The sequence below is a fragment of the Schistocerca serialis genome, chromosome 4, assembly GCF_023864345.2.
Source record: "Schistocerca serialis cubense isolate TAMUIC-IGC-003099 chromosome 4, iqSchSeri2.2, whole genome shotgun sequence".
Lineage (NCBI taxonomy): Eukaryota > Metazoa > Arthropoda > Insecta > Orthoptera > Acrididae > Schistocerca > Schistocerca serialis.
Window position 1 is genome coordinate 483213751 of NC_064641.1, and position 21557 is coordinate 483235307.

General features: G+C 37.1%; 1 protein-coding gene across 2 annotated transcripts in view; it reads right to left on the reverse strand.

Annotated features, from left to right (window-relative positions):
* Positions 1–21557, reverse strand: part of LOC126475178 (threonylcarbamoyladenosine tRNA methylthiotransferase) — a 117434-nt gene that overhangs the window by 40756 nt on the left and 55121 nt on the right. For both annotated transcript variants that reach the window (XM_050102811.1, XM_050102812.1), the window contains one exon: positions 5974–6131. In XM_050102811.1, coding sequence (XP_049958768.1) covers positions 5974–6131 — 158 coding nt within the window. The remainder of the gene's footprint in view (positions 1–5973; positions 6132–21557) is intronic.

Genomic DNA, 21557 nt, shown 5'->3' on the forward strand with positions numbered 1-21557 from the left:
GTTCTGGGGTAGATAAACTTTACAAAAGACGGAGTGCATTACTAAAAAAACATCTGGTAAGAAACGTATATCATGCTCAACCATGGTCATCTTGCAAACATCTCTTTCAGGAGTTATGCATTCTGACAACAGCCTCACAGTATATTTGTTCCCCCATGAAGTTGGTTGTAAATAATTCCTCCAGTTCAAAAGGAACAATGGTGTACATAATTACAACCAGAAGAAAAAAAAATTACATTCATTATTCCAAATTAAGGTTGTCTTTACAGCAAAAGAAGTACACAATGTACACACCAAATTTTTTTTAATCACTTCTAACAATGACATAAAATGTCTGACAGATTGTTTTCAAATTTAACCATACTAGCTTAAAAAATTTCCTTCTGGACGACTACTCTACAGAAGAGTTTCTAATTTTGTAAAGCGTAAAATGTGATGGGTAAGAATAATTAACTCACCACAGCACTACAAATGATTAATTTGTTGAGGCTCAGCATGTAGCTATATTTACATATGAATTTGTAATGTGAATGTAAAATGACTCATTCCACATCATTACGATTAATCATACAACTGATCCATGGAATATGAAATTATCAACTAACTAACTAACTGTGTTAATCTGGTGAATTTTGTACTGAGTATCCACCATAGGCAGTTATTTTCTTGATTACTACAACATAGAAAAGGATGAAACATTCTTTGAGTTTGTGTCACTTACTGACATGTACAAAGACATACAAGTGTTATAAGCTGATCAGCAAACTAAATTGTGCCTTATTAAATTTGAAGAGAAAATGAACACCAAATTATACAGTGCTGTGAACATAACTGAATAACAGGTCATCACTATCAATAAGCATAGGAAAGAAAAATATAGCAGAAATTCTATGAGACTTATGACACAAAGGCATATGAGTCAGGTTGGTATGCTACAGGTAGATGAAAGTGCTGACTCACGAAGGAATATTTTGAATTACTGCACATAATATGTTTATTTAAATTCTAAGACAAGAACATAAGTATAATAGGAAGACATTTTATAAAGTAAATACTGTTTTTAAGTGTTTGTGTGGTACTACTTATTTACAGCATGTGGTGCAGATAGTGTGGTCAGACTAATCCTTACTAAACTAAGGGTTAGCACTTTCTTCTGCCGACCCCTTCACATATGAATAGCAATGGGAGATATATTTGCTTTGGGCCAATCCATACCAAGTGGTTCAGCACTGCTTGCTTAACCATCTCAGAAAAAAATTATATTCACTGGGTGAATTCCCTCATATTTGGTGGACTCAAAAATATTTTCAAAATTTTTTTATTGTTATCATTTAGAAACAGCAGCCACTTTTGTTTCAGGCCAAAGCATTCTTTCGCACTTACAAGAATCTGTGGTTTTTAAATTATTCAGTAATGGGTTGCTCCAGACATTTCAAATAGAAAGCATGTAGTTCAGCACACACTGGACTATATATTAAAACCATGGGTACCTAGTTGAATGTATTCCTTAATATATTTTAATGGTTATATTTTTGAACAGTATTATTCTAAAGAAAGAGTAATTTCTCAGCCTTGATATTTTTTGTTCTACTACACTACAGAGTACAGCTACTTTATATAAAGTATCAACAATGAAAAGCTTACACTTAAAAAAAACTATTTAAAAAGCCAGATGTTTTGAATTTTTTCATTCTTTGGCCTGCAATATCATTGTTAGGGGACCAGATAAAAAAAATGAAAATTACACTCTTAATATATCTTTATGATATCATACTTCAGTATAAATTTCATCTTTGAGATTTATGGAGAAGTTAAGAAAAATATTACCAATGTGAATCAAAAATATGTTTCATAATATCTGCAATATCTGTACTAATGGATAAAGTGTATAAGTTACATAATTTAAACATATCTATGAACACTTTTTAAAATGAGTCAACTAATTAGCTTATCTTGTTCTTACCTTACTTGTTTTTATTACGTCATTCATTGACCAATGAAGAAATTTCTTCACAGAGTTTGGGAGTTATTTTAAAAGTTCATCCAGTTGCAGTTGTAAATTCCAGGGGAGACTGCTTCCTCAGTACATTTTTAACAGGCATCCAGACTTGAGCCTTTTAAACTTTTTAACTTGGCCCTGGTATGTGGTATAATGTAACCTGCATGTCTTGGTTTTGACAATCAATATTATCAACTTCAGTAATCCACCACTACTTGCCATAAACACAAGCCATTATGCCGTTATTTTGAAGTGTCAGTGGTACAAGTTGTCCATATTGATGAAGTTCACTATCAGGGGATGTTGATGTGAACTTACACTTGAGCAAGTTGTGTGACTGAAGTATAAAACAATGAAAAGATTGGGAGCCTTTAATCTTCTGACAAGTGTTGAATCTATCCTCCAAGACATGCATAGATTTCTTGTACTGTCTCATATTTTACAAAAACATAAATAATCCCTTTTAGCTGTTCTTTACAGAATTGAAACATTTCTTGAGGTGTCAAGATGTGGTTTTCATAGGTCCGCTGCAACAAGCTTTTGTGACAGGTCAATTTGTTGTACCCCTGACACCATCACACACATTCTTCCCACGGCACGATGCAAAAAAGGCCATTCTGAATCAAGTCTATGGTATTCTTTGTGAAAGGGGTGTTAATAATTATTTTGGTTTTTGTTTTTATACTGGGTTGCAGCACCATCGGAGTAGTACATCAGTTTGCTCATGGAAAGGTGGTGGTGTTTCATGTAGTTTGTTAATTATAGTTTAAGAGCATGCACCACTATAGCGTTGTGTTCAGGGTAGCCACTTATGACATAAAAACTGTATCTCTTTAGTTTATCTTGATCTTTATAATAGAACACAAATGGTCCCTTGTACTTCATCTTGAACAACAAAGGAATAATTTTCGGAAAAGCCAGCAAGAACTAAACATTTATCAACTGCCAAGGTTTTCTTTTTGTCTTAGAAATTTACTCTGAGCTTTGGCAATAAAATGGTGCATTTTAATATTTTCAAGGATAGCTACCAACATTTCAAAGAACTCTTCTCATGGTTTTATAATTGTCACTATTTCCATTTTGTACTGTATCACCCATTGTTCATATTCTATACTGTCATGCATTAAATCGTCTTCTTCCGATACTTCTGATATCAAGGGCAGCTTGCTTGCCTGGACAGACTTGACATTTTCCCATGATCACACAACTGTAACTGTCAATGCTGCAAATCAGAACTTCCAAAAGATCTTTATAGTCAACTCTAAGACTGGCCCAACCTATCATCAACTTTACATTCTGGTGATACAAACAAATGCAGTCACTATAGGTGCCATCTGCACCTACAACAATACACTATTTTGGTCTCAACTTGCAAAATTCTAACCTTCCAGTTTTAATTTCAGGATTTTCTTTTTTGAATTCCGTGAATAGTTCATTTAAATTAAACAATATTAATCTTTTTTGTCTCTGAATCTAGTGGCATTTTCTTTAACAAAAACACAATATTTTTTTGCTAGGCATCAAACGGCTGTTATTGTCATCTTCATAAAACCTAATACCCTATTTGATCATGTTTTCATCTATGAAATTATATGCATTTTTCTTTTTAATGAAGGTAAAATTCCCTACTTTTAATAACTGCCTTGTTAATTTAACCAAACATTCTGACACATTAAATTCATCCCTAACTTTTGCTCAACTTCAAGGATTTGATGGTAAACTGATAATTTTAAATTTATCCTCTTTGTTTGAAATATGACATTTAGTTTTTCTATCAATCATCATATTCGGTCAGAGAATTTTTAGAACTTTCATCTGGCTTTGTGCAACTTTTCTTTTTAAGTGAAACTTTCAAATTTTTTTTTCTTTTTTTTTTGGCAGTAGTTGCCAATTTGTCACTTTTTGCATTCACTGCAAAAGGTCTTTTCTCTTAACTTAGTTTTCTAATTTTACTAGCAGGAAATCCACTTAGGAATTCACAAGCTAAATCCACTTTTTGTTAATAGATTCTGACGAGTCACAAAATTACTTATCTGAACTATCAATATCCCTTTCTTTGTTAATGACAAATATCTTAGAATAACATGATGGACACAATCACTTTCCTGATATTATATTGATAAAAGGGCTTTTATCTTTAGAATAATGATCAAATGTTATTGCTCTCAGATCTTTTGTTATAGGCTTCTTGAATATGTTACAAGAGTCTAAGCAAGACTGGTCAAAAAGGTGATTAAATTTCTTTAATTATTTAACTTCATGGTGATTGCAAGTTGATTTAACTTCTGAGCCAACTTGTAAGCAAAATAACACTTTCTTCTTCACTGCAATCTTGTATTAAAGTAATGTCTTTAGGAAACACTTCATATACACATTTAATGTCAAGCTTCATTAACAACAACAACAACAACAACAACAACAACAGAACAAAGATTCCATTGTTCAACTGTACACTTCAAGAGCTAATTGTTAACTGAGTATGAGTGAACAGATGTTGGTGGAAGGGGGAAGACAACACACTGACTTGTACAGGCAAGTCTGTGAGCCTGCCCAGACTTGCAGATGCTGTCTACTAGCCTACTGAAACTTCCTGCAGAGGATCGTTCAACAAATAATGATTCATTACTTGAATTTTCTGTGTTTTTCCATGTATTTAAATTATGTAATTGTTATACTTTTTCCCATTAGTCCAGATATTGCAGATATTACGAAATGTATTTTTTACTCATACTTGTAACTTTTTTTCATAACTTCTCATTGAATCTCAATGCTGAAATTTATACTGAAGTTTAATATCATAAAGGTCTATTAAGTGCATATTTTTCAGATTTTTATCTGGTCCCCTAACACAGATATTGCATGCAAAAGAATTTAAAAAATTCAAACAAATCTGATTTTTTTTAAAAAATAGTGTATTTTTAAATATTAACATCTCACCATTGATACTCTAAAGTAGCTATCCGTGTAGTGAAGTAGCACAAAAAATATTATGGCTGAGAAATTACTCCTCCTTTGGAAAAATACTGTATAAAAAGAGTTTTTTTTTTTTTTTTTTTTTTTTTTTTTTTTTTTTTTTTTTTTGGGACCAAAAACTTTGAGCCTTTAAGAATATATTAAGTATTAAATTCAGCTAGGTGATCATGATTTTAATATATAGTCCAATGTGTGCTGAGAACAAATAAAATTTTTTAAAAATTATTTTTGAGTCCCCCAAACATAAGGGAATTCATCCAGCAAATATCAAATTTTTCTGAGATGCCTGATCAACCTTTTCTTTTTCTTTTTTTTCCTGGCCCACTTGGTATGGAATGATCCACTTTGTTGGTTAAGCATTACTAAATGTGTCAGGTAGAATAAAAATTAGTCAAACATCTTGTAATAGAAATCAGAAGATTGAACAAAATTTACCAGTTGTAAAGGAATAGTTCAATTTAGCACAAGTGAGTAAATTCATGTGTGGAACAAGGCACACCACTACATTCTAAGGCTTTAAATGTGGCAACTCTACCACAGCAAGAAACGGTTTAAGGATAAAATAACAATGGGGCTGCTGATGCAGCCATTCTGGTATTCATAGATTTACATAAATAAATGTAACAAAGAAAACTTTGAAACTTCATAGAACAAGAAACTTTTGAAATATCAGCATAATGATCATCATCATCCGCATTTCACCATTATTTCTTGGACCTCTTGCATCTCCACTGATTGCAGGAAACTTTCTATTTTATTACTACTCCTGGCTGATTCATTTCTTTCTCTCCACTTATCACCTCTAAAACAAGAAGTAATGGTGATTAAAGTCTTAAAATTTGATGCCAAGTTCTAACAGTTTCTACAGGTCCACCCACAACTTTCCAGTGCAATGATTAAGCTCATCCTACCACACTGTCTTCAAATTTTATCATAATTTTTAAGAACTTAAAGCTACATGAAATACTGTAATGAACAAGTACCCATGAAGTATACAATACCTTTTAATGTTTCTTCAACAACTTCTACAACACGATCAATTTGTTGCACACCAATTACACTTAACCCAGATAGAAAATCAGACTTTGGAGCACCCTGTGGAACACAGCCAGCAACTACAATATGTTTTCCTAGTTTCTGACCTGCTTCTATTTCATTCCTGAAACATAAATGAAAATATAAACACATAAATAAAATAATCATTTTAATCACAATAACATCACAGTTGTCAAAGTTACTCAGTAGTAATGAATTCAGTTTCGACACAATGATGACAGTACAACGCAGTAACCATCCCTCTATCAAAGTTTACAGGTGGTGCTTACTTCCTTCCAGATGGACTACAAATTTTTGTTACACTGAAACATCAATTCTCATTATCCTTATCACACTCCTCATTAACCAACTTCAAGTAGATGAGAATGTTATGCAACTCTATTCTACAACAACCATAACTGTTCTTGGGTGTACTACCAGACAATAATGACTTGTTAACACGAAACTGCCATCTTTGGGTACTACTGCGCATACTTGGTTCATCTCTGAAATACTGTTTGCATTTTATGTAAGCTGTTTCTAAACATGCTCCCTGCTGTTCCCCCTTTCAACTACACACATATTTTGTAGATCAAGGAATTCATTGTACTGTTTTCTTCCAAAATGTGTATCTGCTTGATAGCATTAATTCTCACGATAAGTACAGTTGACACTGAACGAATGAACGCTGTTTAACTACTTCTTTTATCTAAATTTATCAGCTGAACTTGGACAAGATAGTAACGTCTTGAAAATCACACACACACACACACACACACACACACACACACACACACACACACAAAACCTTCATCTACTCCTACTTAGCGCAGCTGTGGTATATGTTGAGTTTTTCACTTTAGTTTTTAATGGCTATGGCAGTGAGGAGTGCTTTAAACCTAAAATGCACTACTTGGCACCAGGGCAAGGAATATCTGATGAGGGAAAATAATCAACAAATACAAGGCCTCTGTTAGTTTATCTGTACACGAATTTCAATACTAATAATAATAATAATAATAATAAAACATAACCATCACTCACAGATTAGGTCTTAGACTTGTTTCAACTAGCTGAATGCTGCCTACAATGCAGTACGAGCGATCTATCATCGTGGGACACGTGACTGGTATACCACCAGTCCCTAATGTCAGTAAAGATGTGAGGATGTACCATAAATCAAGCGCAAGTCTTTCTGCTCTAAAGACAGTGACACTAACCATTCAGCTGCGAAAGTGGTAGTAGTAGTAGTAGTAGTAGTAGCAGTAGTGATTATGATGATGATGATGATGATGATGATGATAACAACAATGCGACCTCTTGGATGCCTATGTAAAATATAGCTTAACAATATTCCAAGTGATATGGAAACAAAAAGACAGTGGACAATTACTTCTGATGACTTAGCACAGTGGCTCATACTGCCCACTCTATGCCTAAGAACCTTTATGGCTTAATAATAATAATAATAATAATAATAATAAATTTGTTGTTGAATTGAGCAACATTATAAGTGTTTAAAGATCCTGTTTATTGTTAACCGTAAGTACTATGTCAACAGCACATAAACTATTGATTTTTCACTCTAGCTCCAATGTTTATCTCTGCTTTCTGCAATATTTTCTTAGGGGAAAAAATTGAACATTGGGGACAATACAATGTAGCCTTGAACACCTCTGTGGATTCAGAGAATGTTGGATAGTTCATCATTAATGTTTTACTGAGCTTCCTGGTCCCACTACAAATTTAATATACACTTTACCTGTCTCAGTAATATTAAGTCCTGTAAGAGTTTCGGTTAATTGACTCTGGTGCACCGTCTTACTGCCATTCTTAGTAACAGTTAAATAGTGCGACTACAGCATTAAATTGTGTGCTGTCTCTGCAAAGAAACTTCTAAGGAAACAGTAACTGTTGAAGAATAGGTGTAGAAGAAAGTATACAGTTACAGGTAAAAACCAAACAAAATGCATATACCCCTCAGCACAACAATGCGTGAGGCCTGTAACAATTGCCACAACAGAATCTGCTCACTTCTCGCAAAGCTCAAAGGAATTCTGGTCATAAGTGAACACTGCCAACAGCACCAGTATTGGCTTCCAGACACACATTTATGAGACATGAACTGAAAGTGAGAATAGCAAAGCAAAAGAAAAAATACTGAACTCCATCTTCAACTGCCCATTACACCAAAATTGACAAAACTCCAGGGTTTGCAGGAAAGTCTGTCATATTCTATAAAGAATTTGCAGCTTAATTAGCCCCTCTTTTGGCCATAATATACCTTAGATCCTTCGAACAAAAACCTGTGCCCAGTGGTTGTAAGGAAGTGCAGTTCACAAAACTGTTTATAATACGGATAGAAGAAGTGATCTGCAAAACTACCATCCAGTATCTACAACAGCCATTTTTTGTAGAATCTTAGAACATATTCTGATCTCAAATGTACTTGGGTATCTTGAATGGAATGACCTGCTCATGACAACCAGGCTGGATTCTGAAAACGTTAGTCATATGAAATCTGGCTTGCATTTCTCTCAAATGACATCTTGAAAGCAATGGATTGAAACAGTGAGATATAGTGTTTCTTGACTTTCAAAAGGCATTGGACACACACACACACTTTTGTTTAAAGTATGGTCATATGGTATATCAATCAAGATTTGTGACTGGACTGAAAATCCCTTGATGGGGGGGACACAGCAGTTACCTCGGATGGAGATCACTGACAGCAGTAAAAGTAACTGCAGGTGTGTTACAGGGAAGTGTGGTGGGATCCTTATATTGTACAGTATGTTAATGTTTGCAGAGGATGCAGTTATGAAAAGAATGGCACAAATATCATCACATCGTGATCAGATTTAAAGCTGGCAATTTATTTTAAATGCACTTCACAAAATACAAAATCATTGTATGCTATGACTACAAGATCAAAAAATTATAGTCTGAATCAGTCAAATCATACAAATTTCTGTATGTAACAACATATAGGGATAAAAATTTGAAATGATTGCATAAGCTCAGCCATAAATAAACTAGATGACAGATTTCAGATTTTTGGTTGGTACTAGGAAAGTCATTCTATAGGAAAATGTAATCGATCTGTAAAGAACATTTCTTGCAGTACGCTCATTCTAGGATTTGCGAAGCCTGAACTTCAGGATTGTTTGATTCATGGGAGTGTGTCACAAAGATACTGAAAAACATGAACTAGCAGATGTTTGTAGATGGGATGCAAACTATCCTGCAAGAGCCTACTCAAATAGTTTCAAGATCCAGCATTAAGTTAGAAATCTAAAAATATACTATAACCCCTTATTACGTATAAATCCTGTAGGAAAAACAACAACAAGGTTAGACTTATTATGGCGTACACAGAGGCAATTGAGTAATCATTCTTCTCACATTACATAGGTGAAATGGTAAGGCGAAAATTTGTGATAAGGTGTAAAATGGGAATTATCCCCTGTCATGCACTTTACAGTGGTTTGCACAGTATATATGCAGGTATAATGACTGTTGTTTCCTTATACTTAAATTTTTTTCTCGGCCAAATTATGAATCACTAACAAAATTTCACATTTTTATATGCTCTTCAGGCAGAGACTATTCAGAGGATGTTACCATCAAGAGAAACAAAACTGGCATTCTACGGATTGGAGTGTGGAATGTTAGATGCCTTAATTGGGCAAGTAGGTTAGAAAATTTTAAAAAGGAAATGGATTGGTTATGGTTGGATGTAGTGGGAATTAGTGAAGTTCGGTGGTAGGAGTAACAGGACTTCTGGTCAGGTGAATACAAGGTTATAAATACAAAATCAAATATGGGCAATGCAGTAGTAGGTTTAATAATGAATAAGAAAATGGGAATGTCAGTAAGCTATTATGAACAGCATAGTGAATGCATTTTTGTAACTGGAGTTTGCTTGTTTGTTGTTGTAGCCAAGATAGACATGAAGCCCACACCCACCACAGTAGTACAAGGTTATATGCCAACTAGCTCTGCAGAAAATGAAGAGATGAAGATGTGTATGAGGAGATAAAAGAAATTATTCAGATAGTTAAGGGGACAAAAATTTAATAGTGAGGGGGACTGGAATTAAATAGTAGGAAATGGAAGAGAAAGAGAAACACTATGTGGATATGGACTGGGGGGAAAGGATTGAAAGAAGAAGCCGCCTGGTAGAGCTATGCAAAGAGCATAAGTTAATCATCGCTAACACTTGGCTTAAGGGCCCGTAACCCTCCTGGGCTCAACCTTTGTTAGTGAATGTCCTCACCCATCCAGCCTCCTCCCTGTTCCCATTCCAGCACTACACATCCGTCATTTCACCGCCACATCCAGTCTTTTAATTTCTTTTATTTTTATTTCTCTCCTTTCTGCTACCTACCCCTCCCCCCTCCATCTAAACTGCAACACTTCACTGTCCGCCACTCCAACCATGCTATCCCTCCCCCTCCCCACCCCATCCTCCTCCTCACCCCCACTCAGTTGCCACTCCCATCATGCACTGGTGTTGCTGATCACAGTGTAATTTCAGCTCTCTGAGACTGCAGATATGTGTGCAAGTGGCGCATGCATGTGTGTGTGTGTGCGTGTGTGTATGTGTGTCTACTGCTGACAAAGGACTTAAGGGCCGAAAGTTATGATTGTGTGAATCTTTTTATTGTGCCTATCACGGCTCAGCATCTCCGCTATTTTTTTTTTTTCCGATTTTGGCTGTCTAGGGACCGCGTTAAACAACTATTTTTCAATGTACATTTCTCCTATTGCGCTCCTCCTCTTTTCTCTTCTGCCAATATGTCTTCATCCTCTCTCTGTGCTGCTCCCTTTGGTCTTCTGTCCACACTGTTCCTCCAGTTCTTCTCTTCTTCACTTCAAATCCTTCAAAATGTTGAATTTTGTCTCTCATTAAGTCTCTGTTGGTTATATCATCTTCTCCTATACCCATCTCCTCTAAGTCTGCTTTGACTTCTTTGAACCAGGTAATTTGGGTTCTGGGGTTCTTGTCAAAAAACATGAATATTTTCTTTGTCAGCCTTTCATCATTCATTCTTTTCAAATGGGCGTAAAAGCTTACTCTTCTCTTCCTCATAGTATCTCCCACTTTCTCAATTTTGTCATACACTTCTCTATTACTTCTAAGCTTCCAAGTCCCATTCTCAAACCTCGGCCCAAGTACTCTTCTAATGATTTTTCGCTCCTTTTTTGCTATAGCTTCCATTTCCTTGTTAGTGTTCATTGCTAAACATTCAGATGCATACAGACACTCTGGCTTAATCACAGTGTTGTAGTGCCTTATTTTTGCGTTAATTGATACTGACTTCTCGTTGTACACATTCTTTGTTAGCTGGAATGCCATTTCCATTTTTCTTGTTCTTGTTTTATTTCCTTCTTTATCTGAAGCATTGGGCTGGATGATTTCCCCTAAATATTTGAAATTAGAAACCTTCTTTATCTGGCCATACTTTGTAATCATATTGTTCGGTGCCTCTTTTACATTGGTTAGGTACTCTGTCTTTTCAAAGGAGATTTTCAGTCCTGCTTTTTCTGCTGTTTCATTCAGAATATTGATCTGTTTGACTGCTTCTTCCAAACTTCCTGCCAGAATCGCTAAGTCATCAGCAAAAGCGAGGCAATCTACTTCTAATCCATCCTTTAGTCTTCCTAATCTGATTTTTTGTATTCCTTCTTCAGTCGTTTTCTTCCTCCACTCTCTAATAACTTTTTCTAACACACAGTTGAATAGGGTAGGTGACAACCCATCTCCTTGTCTTAATCCTGTTCTGATTTTGAATGGTCTGGATACCTCACCACGGAACTTTACTTCTGCATAGGTATCCGAAGTGTTTCTTTGACAATTGCGACTGTTTTCTTGTCTGCTCCAAACTCACTAAGGATGTTAACCAAGGTTGTTCTGTCAACGGAGTCGTACGCCTTCTTGAAGTCAACAAACGTGATAAAGATGTCTTTTCCTCTTAATCGTCTATATTTAACAATTAACTTCAAGTTTAAAATTTGCTCCACACAAGATCTTCCCTTCCTAAAGCCTGCTTGGTATTCACCAATTTCTTGATCAAGTTGTTTCTCCAATCTGTTTTGTAGGGCCTTAGATAGAATTTTATACGTTACCGGAAGTAAAGATATTCCTCTGTAGTTACTTGCATCGGTTTTATCCCCTTTCTTGAAGATGGGGTGGATTAATGCAGTTTTCCATTCTTCCGGTATACGTTCTGTTCTCCAAATCTCATTGATTATTCCCAGTAGTTTTTCTTGAGTTGTATTATCCACACTTTTCCACATTTCTGCAATTATCATGTCTTCCCCTGGTGCTTTATTGTTGTTAAGGTTTTTAATGATTTCTCTGATTTCTATGAGGCATGGGGGTTCAGAATTATTGTTTACTGTGTTTGGGGTGTTGGCTGGTAATTTTTCAATAGGTTCCTGACAGTTGAGGAGTTGTTCAAAATATTTTGCTAATATTTCACAATTTTCTTTATTATTCATTGCCAGTTTTCCACTGGTATCTTTAAAACACAGATTTGGTGCTACATATTTTTTTAGTTTCTGTCTGAATGTGCTGTAAAAGGATCTGTTATTGTTTCTCTTAAAATCTTTATCCATTTGTGTAAGTTGGTTCTTTTCAAATAGTCTTTTTACTGATCTAATGAGTTTTGCTGTAGAAGATCTTTGCTGTTTGAACTCCAGGTAGTCCTTATCACTTTTGGTTGAGTGCCATTTCTTCCATGCCTTCATCCTTTGTTCTATTGCTTCCTCACATATCTCATCCCACCATTCGTGTTTCTTTCTCTTTTTCATTTTTGCGACTTCTTGAGCAGATCTTATCATTCCTTCTTTTATATCTTCCCATTTATCCGAACATATAACTATGTTTAGACAGAATTCTTCTCTTTTCTCTTTCAAGATGTTTGCGTCTATCTTTTGAGTTTTCCTGTTTTGTATTTGTTTCTTTCTTTGTGGTATGAAATTTAATTTGATTGTCGATAAGTAGTGGTCAGTTACAATGTTTGCCCCTTTCCGAACTCTCACATTCATTATTTCTTTTTGATTATAGTGTGTGATGGCTATGTGATCTATCTGGAACTCTCCAATACTTGTGTTTGGTGATTTCCATGTTTTCTGTTTCTTAGGAGGTTTTTTGAAATTTGTAGACATTAATTTTAAGTTATGACCCTTGCATAGTTCTATTAATCTTTCTCCATTTCTGTTTGTCCTTTTGTGAGCCGGGTAGTTTCCTACTGTTTTTTTGTATTTTTTTTCTTGGCCTATTTGTGCATTGAAGTCCCCAAACAGTATTTTCACATTTGATGTTGGGATTTTAGAAAGTTCGTGGTCTAGAGATTCCCAATATGTATCTACTTTCTGAGGGTTTTTCTTATTGTCATTATTGATGGGTGCGTGGCAATTAATAAGTGTATAGGTTTTATTTAGGGTGCGGAATGTGAGAAAAAACAAGCGTTCATTAGGTGACTGGAAGTCGGTTATTGAGTTTACCCAGTTAGATTTCACGATCTCCACTATATGGTAAGTAGCAACTTTCCTTCTCTCGTATTGTTATGTTTCATCCTGGATTTTCCATTGTTTAATTAATCAGAAGTTTGTAGTATGAATTACAATACACTTAATATAGTTCCCAACTTTGGAGTTTCGTTCCAATTTGTCTTGCAATATTCTATGGTCCTGAGTTTCCAAAATGAAAAAGGACACCAATCTAGCAGAAAGTGGAGAAAATCCATCACATATGGTGAGAAACTGAAGGGGAGCAGACGTATACAGTGACCATGGTCTTACCATTCCACATGTTCACATCAAGATAGCCACTACAAGAAAATGCTTCCTCACTCAAAGGAAGAGATTTGATGTTGGAAAGCTGAAAAATGAAAGTAGCAAAGAATTCAAACTAGGACTGAAAAACCTGTTTGAGGGCCTTTGTGGGATGAAGAAGTGGATATTGATGAATACTGAAAGACGAACAGTAACAAGACACGGCTCCAAAAGATTGAACCAAACGAGGAATATAAAGCTAAAGACACAAGAGGTGAAAGTGTTAATGGTGATCGCAGGAAGTGGGCCTCAGAAATGGCTGAGATGGCAGCAGGTGCTGGTAACTAAAAGCAGCTCTACAATGTCATACGGACCCTCATCAAAAAGAAAATCACACACAGTCAACCTGCAAAGAGCATACAAGGACATCTCCTCACCAATGATGATACACAACTTTCAAAATGGCGTGAGAACTTCAAGTAAGTGCTGGACAGAGATAATGAGGGACAGTCACTACAAGAAAGACAAGCCGAAGATGAAGGTGATCTGGAAATGATAGAAAATATGTTTGTTTTGCTTGGAGCCACTTTCAAAGGAAAGGGGGAGGGAGGGAGGGAGGGAGGGAGGGAGGGAGGGAGGGAGGGAGGGATAGATAGCAATCAAGTAACTAAAGAATGAATGCCCAAGCAGTCGATAACACTACACAAGAACTTCTGACCACTGGCTGAGACACAGCTACTGGTCTTCTTCACCCTTTTTTGATAAAGATTTGGAACTTTGGGAACATGCCACATGAGTGGAGAGAAAGACTCCTCATCAAAGTGTCCAAAAAAAAGGAGTCATCACCAACTGCCATAAAAGTGTTGGTGCCAATAATCCTTAACAGAATCAAGATGCAAGTTGAAATGCAGGTAAGAAAGGAGTAAGTCAGTTTTAGAAGTAAACTGCTGTACAGATCAAATAAACATGCTTAGTCATTTTCAAACAATCAATCAAATAATTTCATCACTAGTCTTTACATTTGTACAGTTGGAAAAGGCATTTGACTCCATTGGAAGAAGTCATACGTGGAATCTTTGAAAAAGTATGCAATACAACAATGTATTCCACGTCAACCTTTAAAATTCTTTTGTGTGTCGGTATATATTACTTTTGGGCAAACATAACAAGAAACTGAATCTCAGACATGTGAATGAAAGAGATGCTGTTTAATGCCTGTGCTCCCCTGAAGCTCTTATTGAACAGTGCTATGGAATTTCATGTTACAATCAACCATTTTTTCCCTTACCCTAAGTTTTGTTTCTAAAAGTTTCCTTATTGTCATTTCAATAATGGGAGTTCTTTCTAAATAAGAGCCTCAATATCAACTGAACTTTTCCCAACCAAAACTGCTTTAGCATGCAAATACAGCACACCTCTCCTGGCTGCAGCCTAACTCTTTCCATTTTGTGGTTTTAGGTATCACTTTCAGAATATTTTTTCACATAAGGTATTCATTGTTTTCATTTAGACACTCAATTGAGCGATTCTATCCCTCCTGCTGTCTCATTTTCACTTGTCTAAAAATAAAGAAAATCAGACCTAATCTGTCTTCTCCTGGAAGTCATGGAACTCAGTGGACACAGAGGTGTGCTCACTTCTTTCTACCATATTTGTGAAATAAACCAGTGATTTTTACTATATGTTGGTGTGGACATTATTGACTAAACCACTTAAACTTCTACGTTTATTAAGAGGAAGAAAGAGAGAATATTGACAAAACTCAGTCACAATATTTCTTCTACCAGGTTCAGTGGCCATTACGCAAAAGATACCAAATGAGAGATTTCGGAATATATGATCACACTCAAATTTTTAGCCAGTTTCAGGTCATAACAGTGCCTGAGTAATGGATGAAATAGAAAACATCCAGAGACAAATAGCACTACTGGTCATGGGATTTTCTAATCTGTATGAATGATTCATTAAACTCATTTGTAGATGCTACCAGAAAGATCTTTCATACTGTCACATACCACTTTGGCTGCGGTCTAAGGCAGACTTTAACACAGCGTATTGTTGCTCCCAAAAAGTAACAATGATAGAGAGTATTATTACATCACAATTATAAATATATTATTACATCACAATTATAAATATCTAATCTGTAATATTATGTACAGGGTTATTACAAATGATTGAAGCGATTTCACAACTCTACAATAACTTTATTATTTGAGATATTTTCACAATGCTTTGCACACACATACAAAAACTCAAAAAGTTTTTTTAGGCATTCACAAATGTTCGATATGTGCCCCTTTAGTGATTCGGCAGGCATCAAGCCGATAATCAAGTTCCTCCCACACTCGGCGCAGCATGTCCCCATCAATGAGTTCGAAAGCATTGTTGATGCGAGCTCGCAGTTCTGGCACGTTTCTTGGTAGAGGAGGTTTAAACACTGAATCTTTCACATCACTATGCGTGAAACTTGCCCGCACGCGTTCAACAGTTTCTTTGCTCACTGCAGGCCGACCTGTTGATTTCCCCTTACAGAGGCATCCAGAAGCTTTAAACTGCGCATACCATCGCCGAATGGAGTTAGCAGTTGGTGGATCTTTGTTGAACTTCGTCCTGAAGTGTCGTTGCACTGTTATGACTGACTGATGTGAGTGCATTTCAAGCACGACATACGCTTTCTCGGCTCCTGTCGCCATTTTGTCTCACTGCGCTCTTGAGCGCTCTGGCGGCAGAAACCTGAAGTGCGGCTTCAGCCGAACAAAACTTTATGAGTTTTTCTACGTATCTGTAGTGTGTCGTGACCATATGTCAATGAATGGAGCTACGGTGAATTTATGAAATCGCTTCAATCATTCGTAATAGCCCTGTACATTTAGGTGTAATAACTACTTATGTTAAAAATCTGCAACCGTGCAGATGTGTAACCAGCCAGCCCAGAATATTCGTATACTTTAGGAAGACACTTCAAGATAATATGAAACTCAAAACTGGCTCTTAATTGATAAAGACCATAATTGTGTAACAATAACAAGGATTACTGAAGACAGGAAAAGCACTGTTTGTTGGACACATGTTGTAAGGGTATTATTATTGATACCTTGCCACAAATATCGATACCAGCAGCTTATCACTGCAACATTGTTGGTGTACACAAAGATCAGGAAGTTGAAAGTACATGCCAATGGCAGGGGAACACCAAGGAAATATCTTGAGAGTGAGGCAGTCAGAGGCAAGTGGCCAAGGTGGTTGGTTGGGCTGAGGCCAAGAGGTGTGAATAAAAGTTGAATTCTGAAATATATTGAGTCTTCAAGTGAAAATAGTATAATAGTTGTGTTCATGATTAAATATTTGAAGGAAGCAATTTGTGAAGTGAAAATGAGACAGTGAAAGTGTTGGACACCTGTGGCTAAACGAGCTGTATGTACTTCAACTGAGAGAATCGAGAGTGAAACTACGACGTCTGTTTTTTATTCAACCTCCAATCGCTTAATATAGAAGCTACGCAAGCAGAAGAAAACGGACATGCACTGCAGGCTACTGCGCAACTATAACACTACACACGCCACCATTGCCGACCACAAGGCATCAGTCTGTGTTGCACTACAGCCACGTAAACATGGCTGCCGTCATTGCTGCTCCCCCCCCCCCCCCCCAAGTGTGAATTATGAAGTGTAATTCGGTTTCTGCAAGCAGAAGGGAATAACACAGCAGAAATTCATCGGAGAATGAGCCGAGTGTACGGCAATAAATTCATGACTAATAGTGCCAAAAGTTTAAAGATGGCCAAAATGACGTGCATGATGAATGGGGCCAAGGACGCAAGTCTGTTGTTACAGCCGAACTTGCTGAACAAGTTGACAGAATGGTTAGAGAAAATTGTAGGTTCACCATAACTGCTTTGTCTACAGAAATTCCGGAAATTTCAAAATCTGTCGTACCCTCTATCGTTAGTGAACATTTAAGCTACAATAAACTTTGTACTCACTGGGTTCCAAAAATGTTGACGGACACCCACAAAAGTCACAAATGGTGTCAGATTTGAATTTCCTTGACCATTACCATGATGAAGGAGAGAACTTTTTGAAATCAATTGTTATTGGGGATGAAACCTGGATCCAATACGACACACCAGAAACAAAACAACAATCACAACAATGGATGCACATCCAAATTCACCAAGCAAACCAAAAAAAGTCAAACAAACATTCAACAACAGAAAGGTTACGGCTACCGTGTTTTGGGACCAAAAAGGTGTGTTGCTTGTAGAGTTTATGGGACCCGGAACCACTATCACTGCAGCTGCTTATTGTGAAACTTTACAACGTTTGTGGAGAGCAATTCAAAATAAACGAAGAGAAATGCTGACTTCAGGAACTATGTTGATCCACGACAACGCTCGTCCAAACACTGCTGGCACAACTCAACGGCTCAATGAACAGTTTCAATGGGACATTTTCGATCATCCGCCTTACAGTCCTAACCTGGCACCCTGTGCACTTTCACCTTTTCCCTGAACTGAAGACGTGGCTAGGAGGGCAGCACTTTCATACCAATGAAGACCTTCAAAACATCAATGCTCATCTAACATCATTGCTGGCAACATTTTTTGAAGAGGGTATTGCAAAGCTTGTCCACTGGTTCGATAAATGTCTCAATCTTTCTGGTGATATGCTGAAAATTAACCATACGTGTACAAAACTTTTGGTAATAAAATAATTGTTTTCAATGAACTTGTTTTTTATTTATAGCCTATCGGAGATTGAAAAAAAGATGGCCCTCATATTAAATTGTCTGTGTGGGAATTAATACATTGTATTCACTCAAAATCAAGTACAAATATGAAAGCACGGTTGTCAATGTAGCACAAAACTTCATATCATGTTAATAACAGGCAGTGTAGGGTGTCATCAATGTGCGGCAATGGGTAGACATTTTTTTCACGATTTTGTTCATTTGTCGATGCAAAAATGCTATGTGCCATCATTCTTCTTCACAAGGACCACAGCAGAGGACCAAGGACTCTGAAGGTTTAATGATGCCATCTAGCAACATCATCTGCACTTCCTTCTGGATCATCCCTGTTCAGCCGGTGATACCATATATCAGTGCTGGCTAATTGGTGAATGATCCCCAGTGTTGATACAGTGTCTTACAAGGGCTGTTTGGTCCATATTTACTCCACTCTGGATTTCAAACCATCCAAAAATTGGCACAGAGCAGCTAACACTCACCGATGTTCTTAGGTCAGGCCAGGAGCCATTGGCAGTTCTATAGTAGGTTCCTCCCCTGTGTTGTCTGTAGTGGTAGTGAAGTGTGAGTATTGACACTGGCACTACCAAGGGGACCAAGCTACTGTAATCAACAATTCTGCCAGATCTGTAGTATGTGCAGGGCTTGGCCAGAAATAAAGTAACTGAAGTTGGAGCTCCAGATGGCCATGTGTTCAGAAAAAAATAGCATTTTTGGTGTGGCTTGGGACAAGCTTGAGCTACTTCTGTTAGCATAATATCCAAGCAGCAGTTGGTGAAGAGGAAAGAGTACAGAATAGTAATCCTAGGGTCCTGGGGTCAAGTACTCATTTGGAATTTTTTTTTTATTTTCAGTTTTTATATTCCTTACATTGCAAATAAAACGAAAAAATGCTCAATGTATTGAATTTATTAATATTTTCATAAAATGCATGAAAAGGAAAGGCAAAGGTAAATTTGGAAATCAAATAAATTTCTAGGAAGGGACAGTGAGGCATAAACAAGAATTTTGTATATACAATTATGTTTATTATTTTACAGTTGATGTTTTACACGCGCTGGTGTGACACTGATTGTAGATCTTGTACACTTTATAAATGACACATTTTCACAATTATATGGTTGTTTTAAAGTTTCTATAGGAAGACAAACTTGGTTTCATTTATAAAAGGTTCTCTCTCATTGCACAGTCTTGTTGGGGGGTGGGGGTCACTTTAATACCACACAATGGCAATCCTCCTCCATCTTGACAAAACTCGTTGTACAACTCTAGAATTGTTTCTCCTCTGCACGAGTCACTCAACAGAAGAAATTTGTTCTCCGCATTATCACATAATTAATGAATTAATGACGACCTTGGTAAATTTTTTCACATACTCATCCACTGTTTCTAAAATTCTCAGCCCATAAGAGACAGTACTCTGTTGTAGGTGCATGTAGACTTCTGGCAATTATTTTCCAGAAAATGCTATGGCATATTGCATTGTATACGATTGGGATACTTAGTTCATATCCTACTGTTTCACGAGAATTACTTTTGCCCCTTGATGGTCCATGATCTGGTTTTAAGTCGACTGGTACTGGCAATCTATAAAGGCAACACACAAAAGTAAGTATCATATTATGGGTGGCATTCACAAGAGTATTTCAACTGGCGTCAATGAATGAGAATTCTTGACTAATCTGTTGTTTGGTTGCTTTAACTGCAAACATTTCCAGGAAAGTTATTTGCAGAGTCCTCGTGGACGTTGCAAGTATAATACTTTCCTGGCAATTTATTTGCAATCCAGAATTTTCCTTTGCCTTTCCTTTTCATAACTTTTATGCAAATATTAGTAAATATAATAAATTGAGCCTTATTTCAATTTTTTGTTGTTGTTGTTCTTCTTCTTCTTCTTCAGTCCTGAGACTGGTTTGATGCAGCTCTCCATGCTACTCTATCCTGTGCAAGTTTCTTCATATCCCAGTACCTACTGCAGCCTACATCCTTCTGAATCTGCTTAGTGTACTCATCTCTTGGTCTCCCTCTACGATTTTTACCCTCCACACTGCCCTCCAGTACTAAATCGGTGATCCCTTGATGCCTCAGAACATGTCCTACCAACTGATCCCTTCTTGTCAAGTTGTGCCACAAACTCCTCTTCTCCCCAATTCTATTCAATACCTCCTCATTAGTTATGTGATCTACCCATCTAATCTTCAGCATTCTTCTGAAGCACCACATTTCGAAAGCTTCTATTCTCTTCTTGTCCAAACTATTTACCGTCCATGTTTCACTTCCATACATGGCTACATGGCTACACTCCATACAAATACTTTCAGAAAGGACTTCATAACACTTAAATCAGTACTCGATGTTAACAAATTTCTCTTCTTCAGAAACGCTTTCCTTGCCATTGCCAGTCTAGATTTTATATCCTCTCTACTTCGACCGTCATCAGTTATTTTGCTCCCCAAATAGTAAAACTCCTTCACTACTTTAAGTGTCTCATTTCCAAATCTACACTCCTGGAAACGGAAAAAAGAACACATTGACACCGGTGTGTCAGACCCACCATACTTGCTCCGGACACTGCGAGAGGGCTGTACAAGCAATGATCACACGCACGGCACAGCGGACACACCAGAAACCGCAGTGTTGGCCGTCGAATGGCGCTAGCTGCGCAGCATTTGTGCACCGCCGCCGTCAGTGTCAGCCAGTTTGCCGTGGCATACGGAGCTCCATCGCAGTCTTTAACACTGGTAGCATGCCGCGACAGTGTGGACGTGAACCGTATGTGCAGTTGACGGACTTTGAGCGAGGGTGTATAGTGGGCATGTGGGAGGCCGGGTGGACGTACCGCCGAATTGCTCAACACGTGGGGCGTGAGGTCTCCACAGTACATCGATGTTGTCGCCAATGGTCGGCGGAAGGTGCACGTGCCCGTCGACCTGGGACCGGACCGCAGCGACGCACGGATGCACGCCAAGACCGTAGGATCCTACGCAGTGCCGTAGGGAACCACACCGCCACTTCC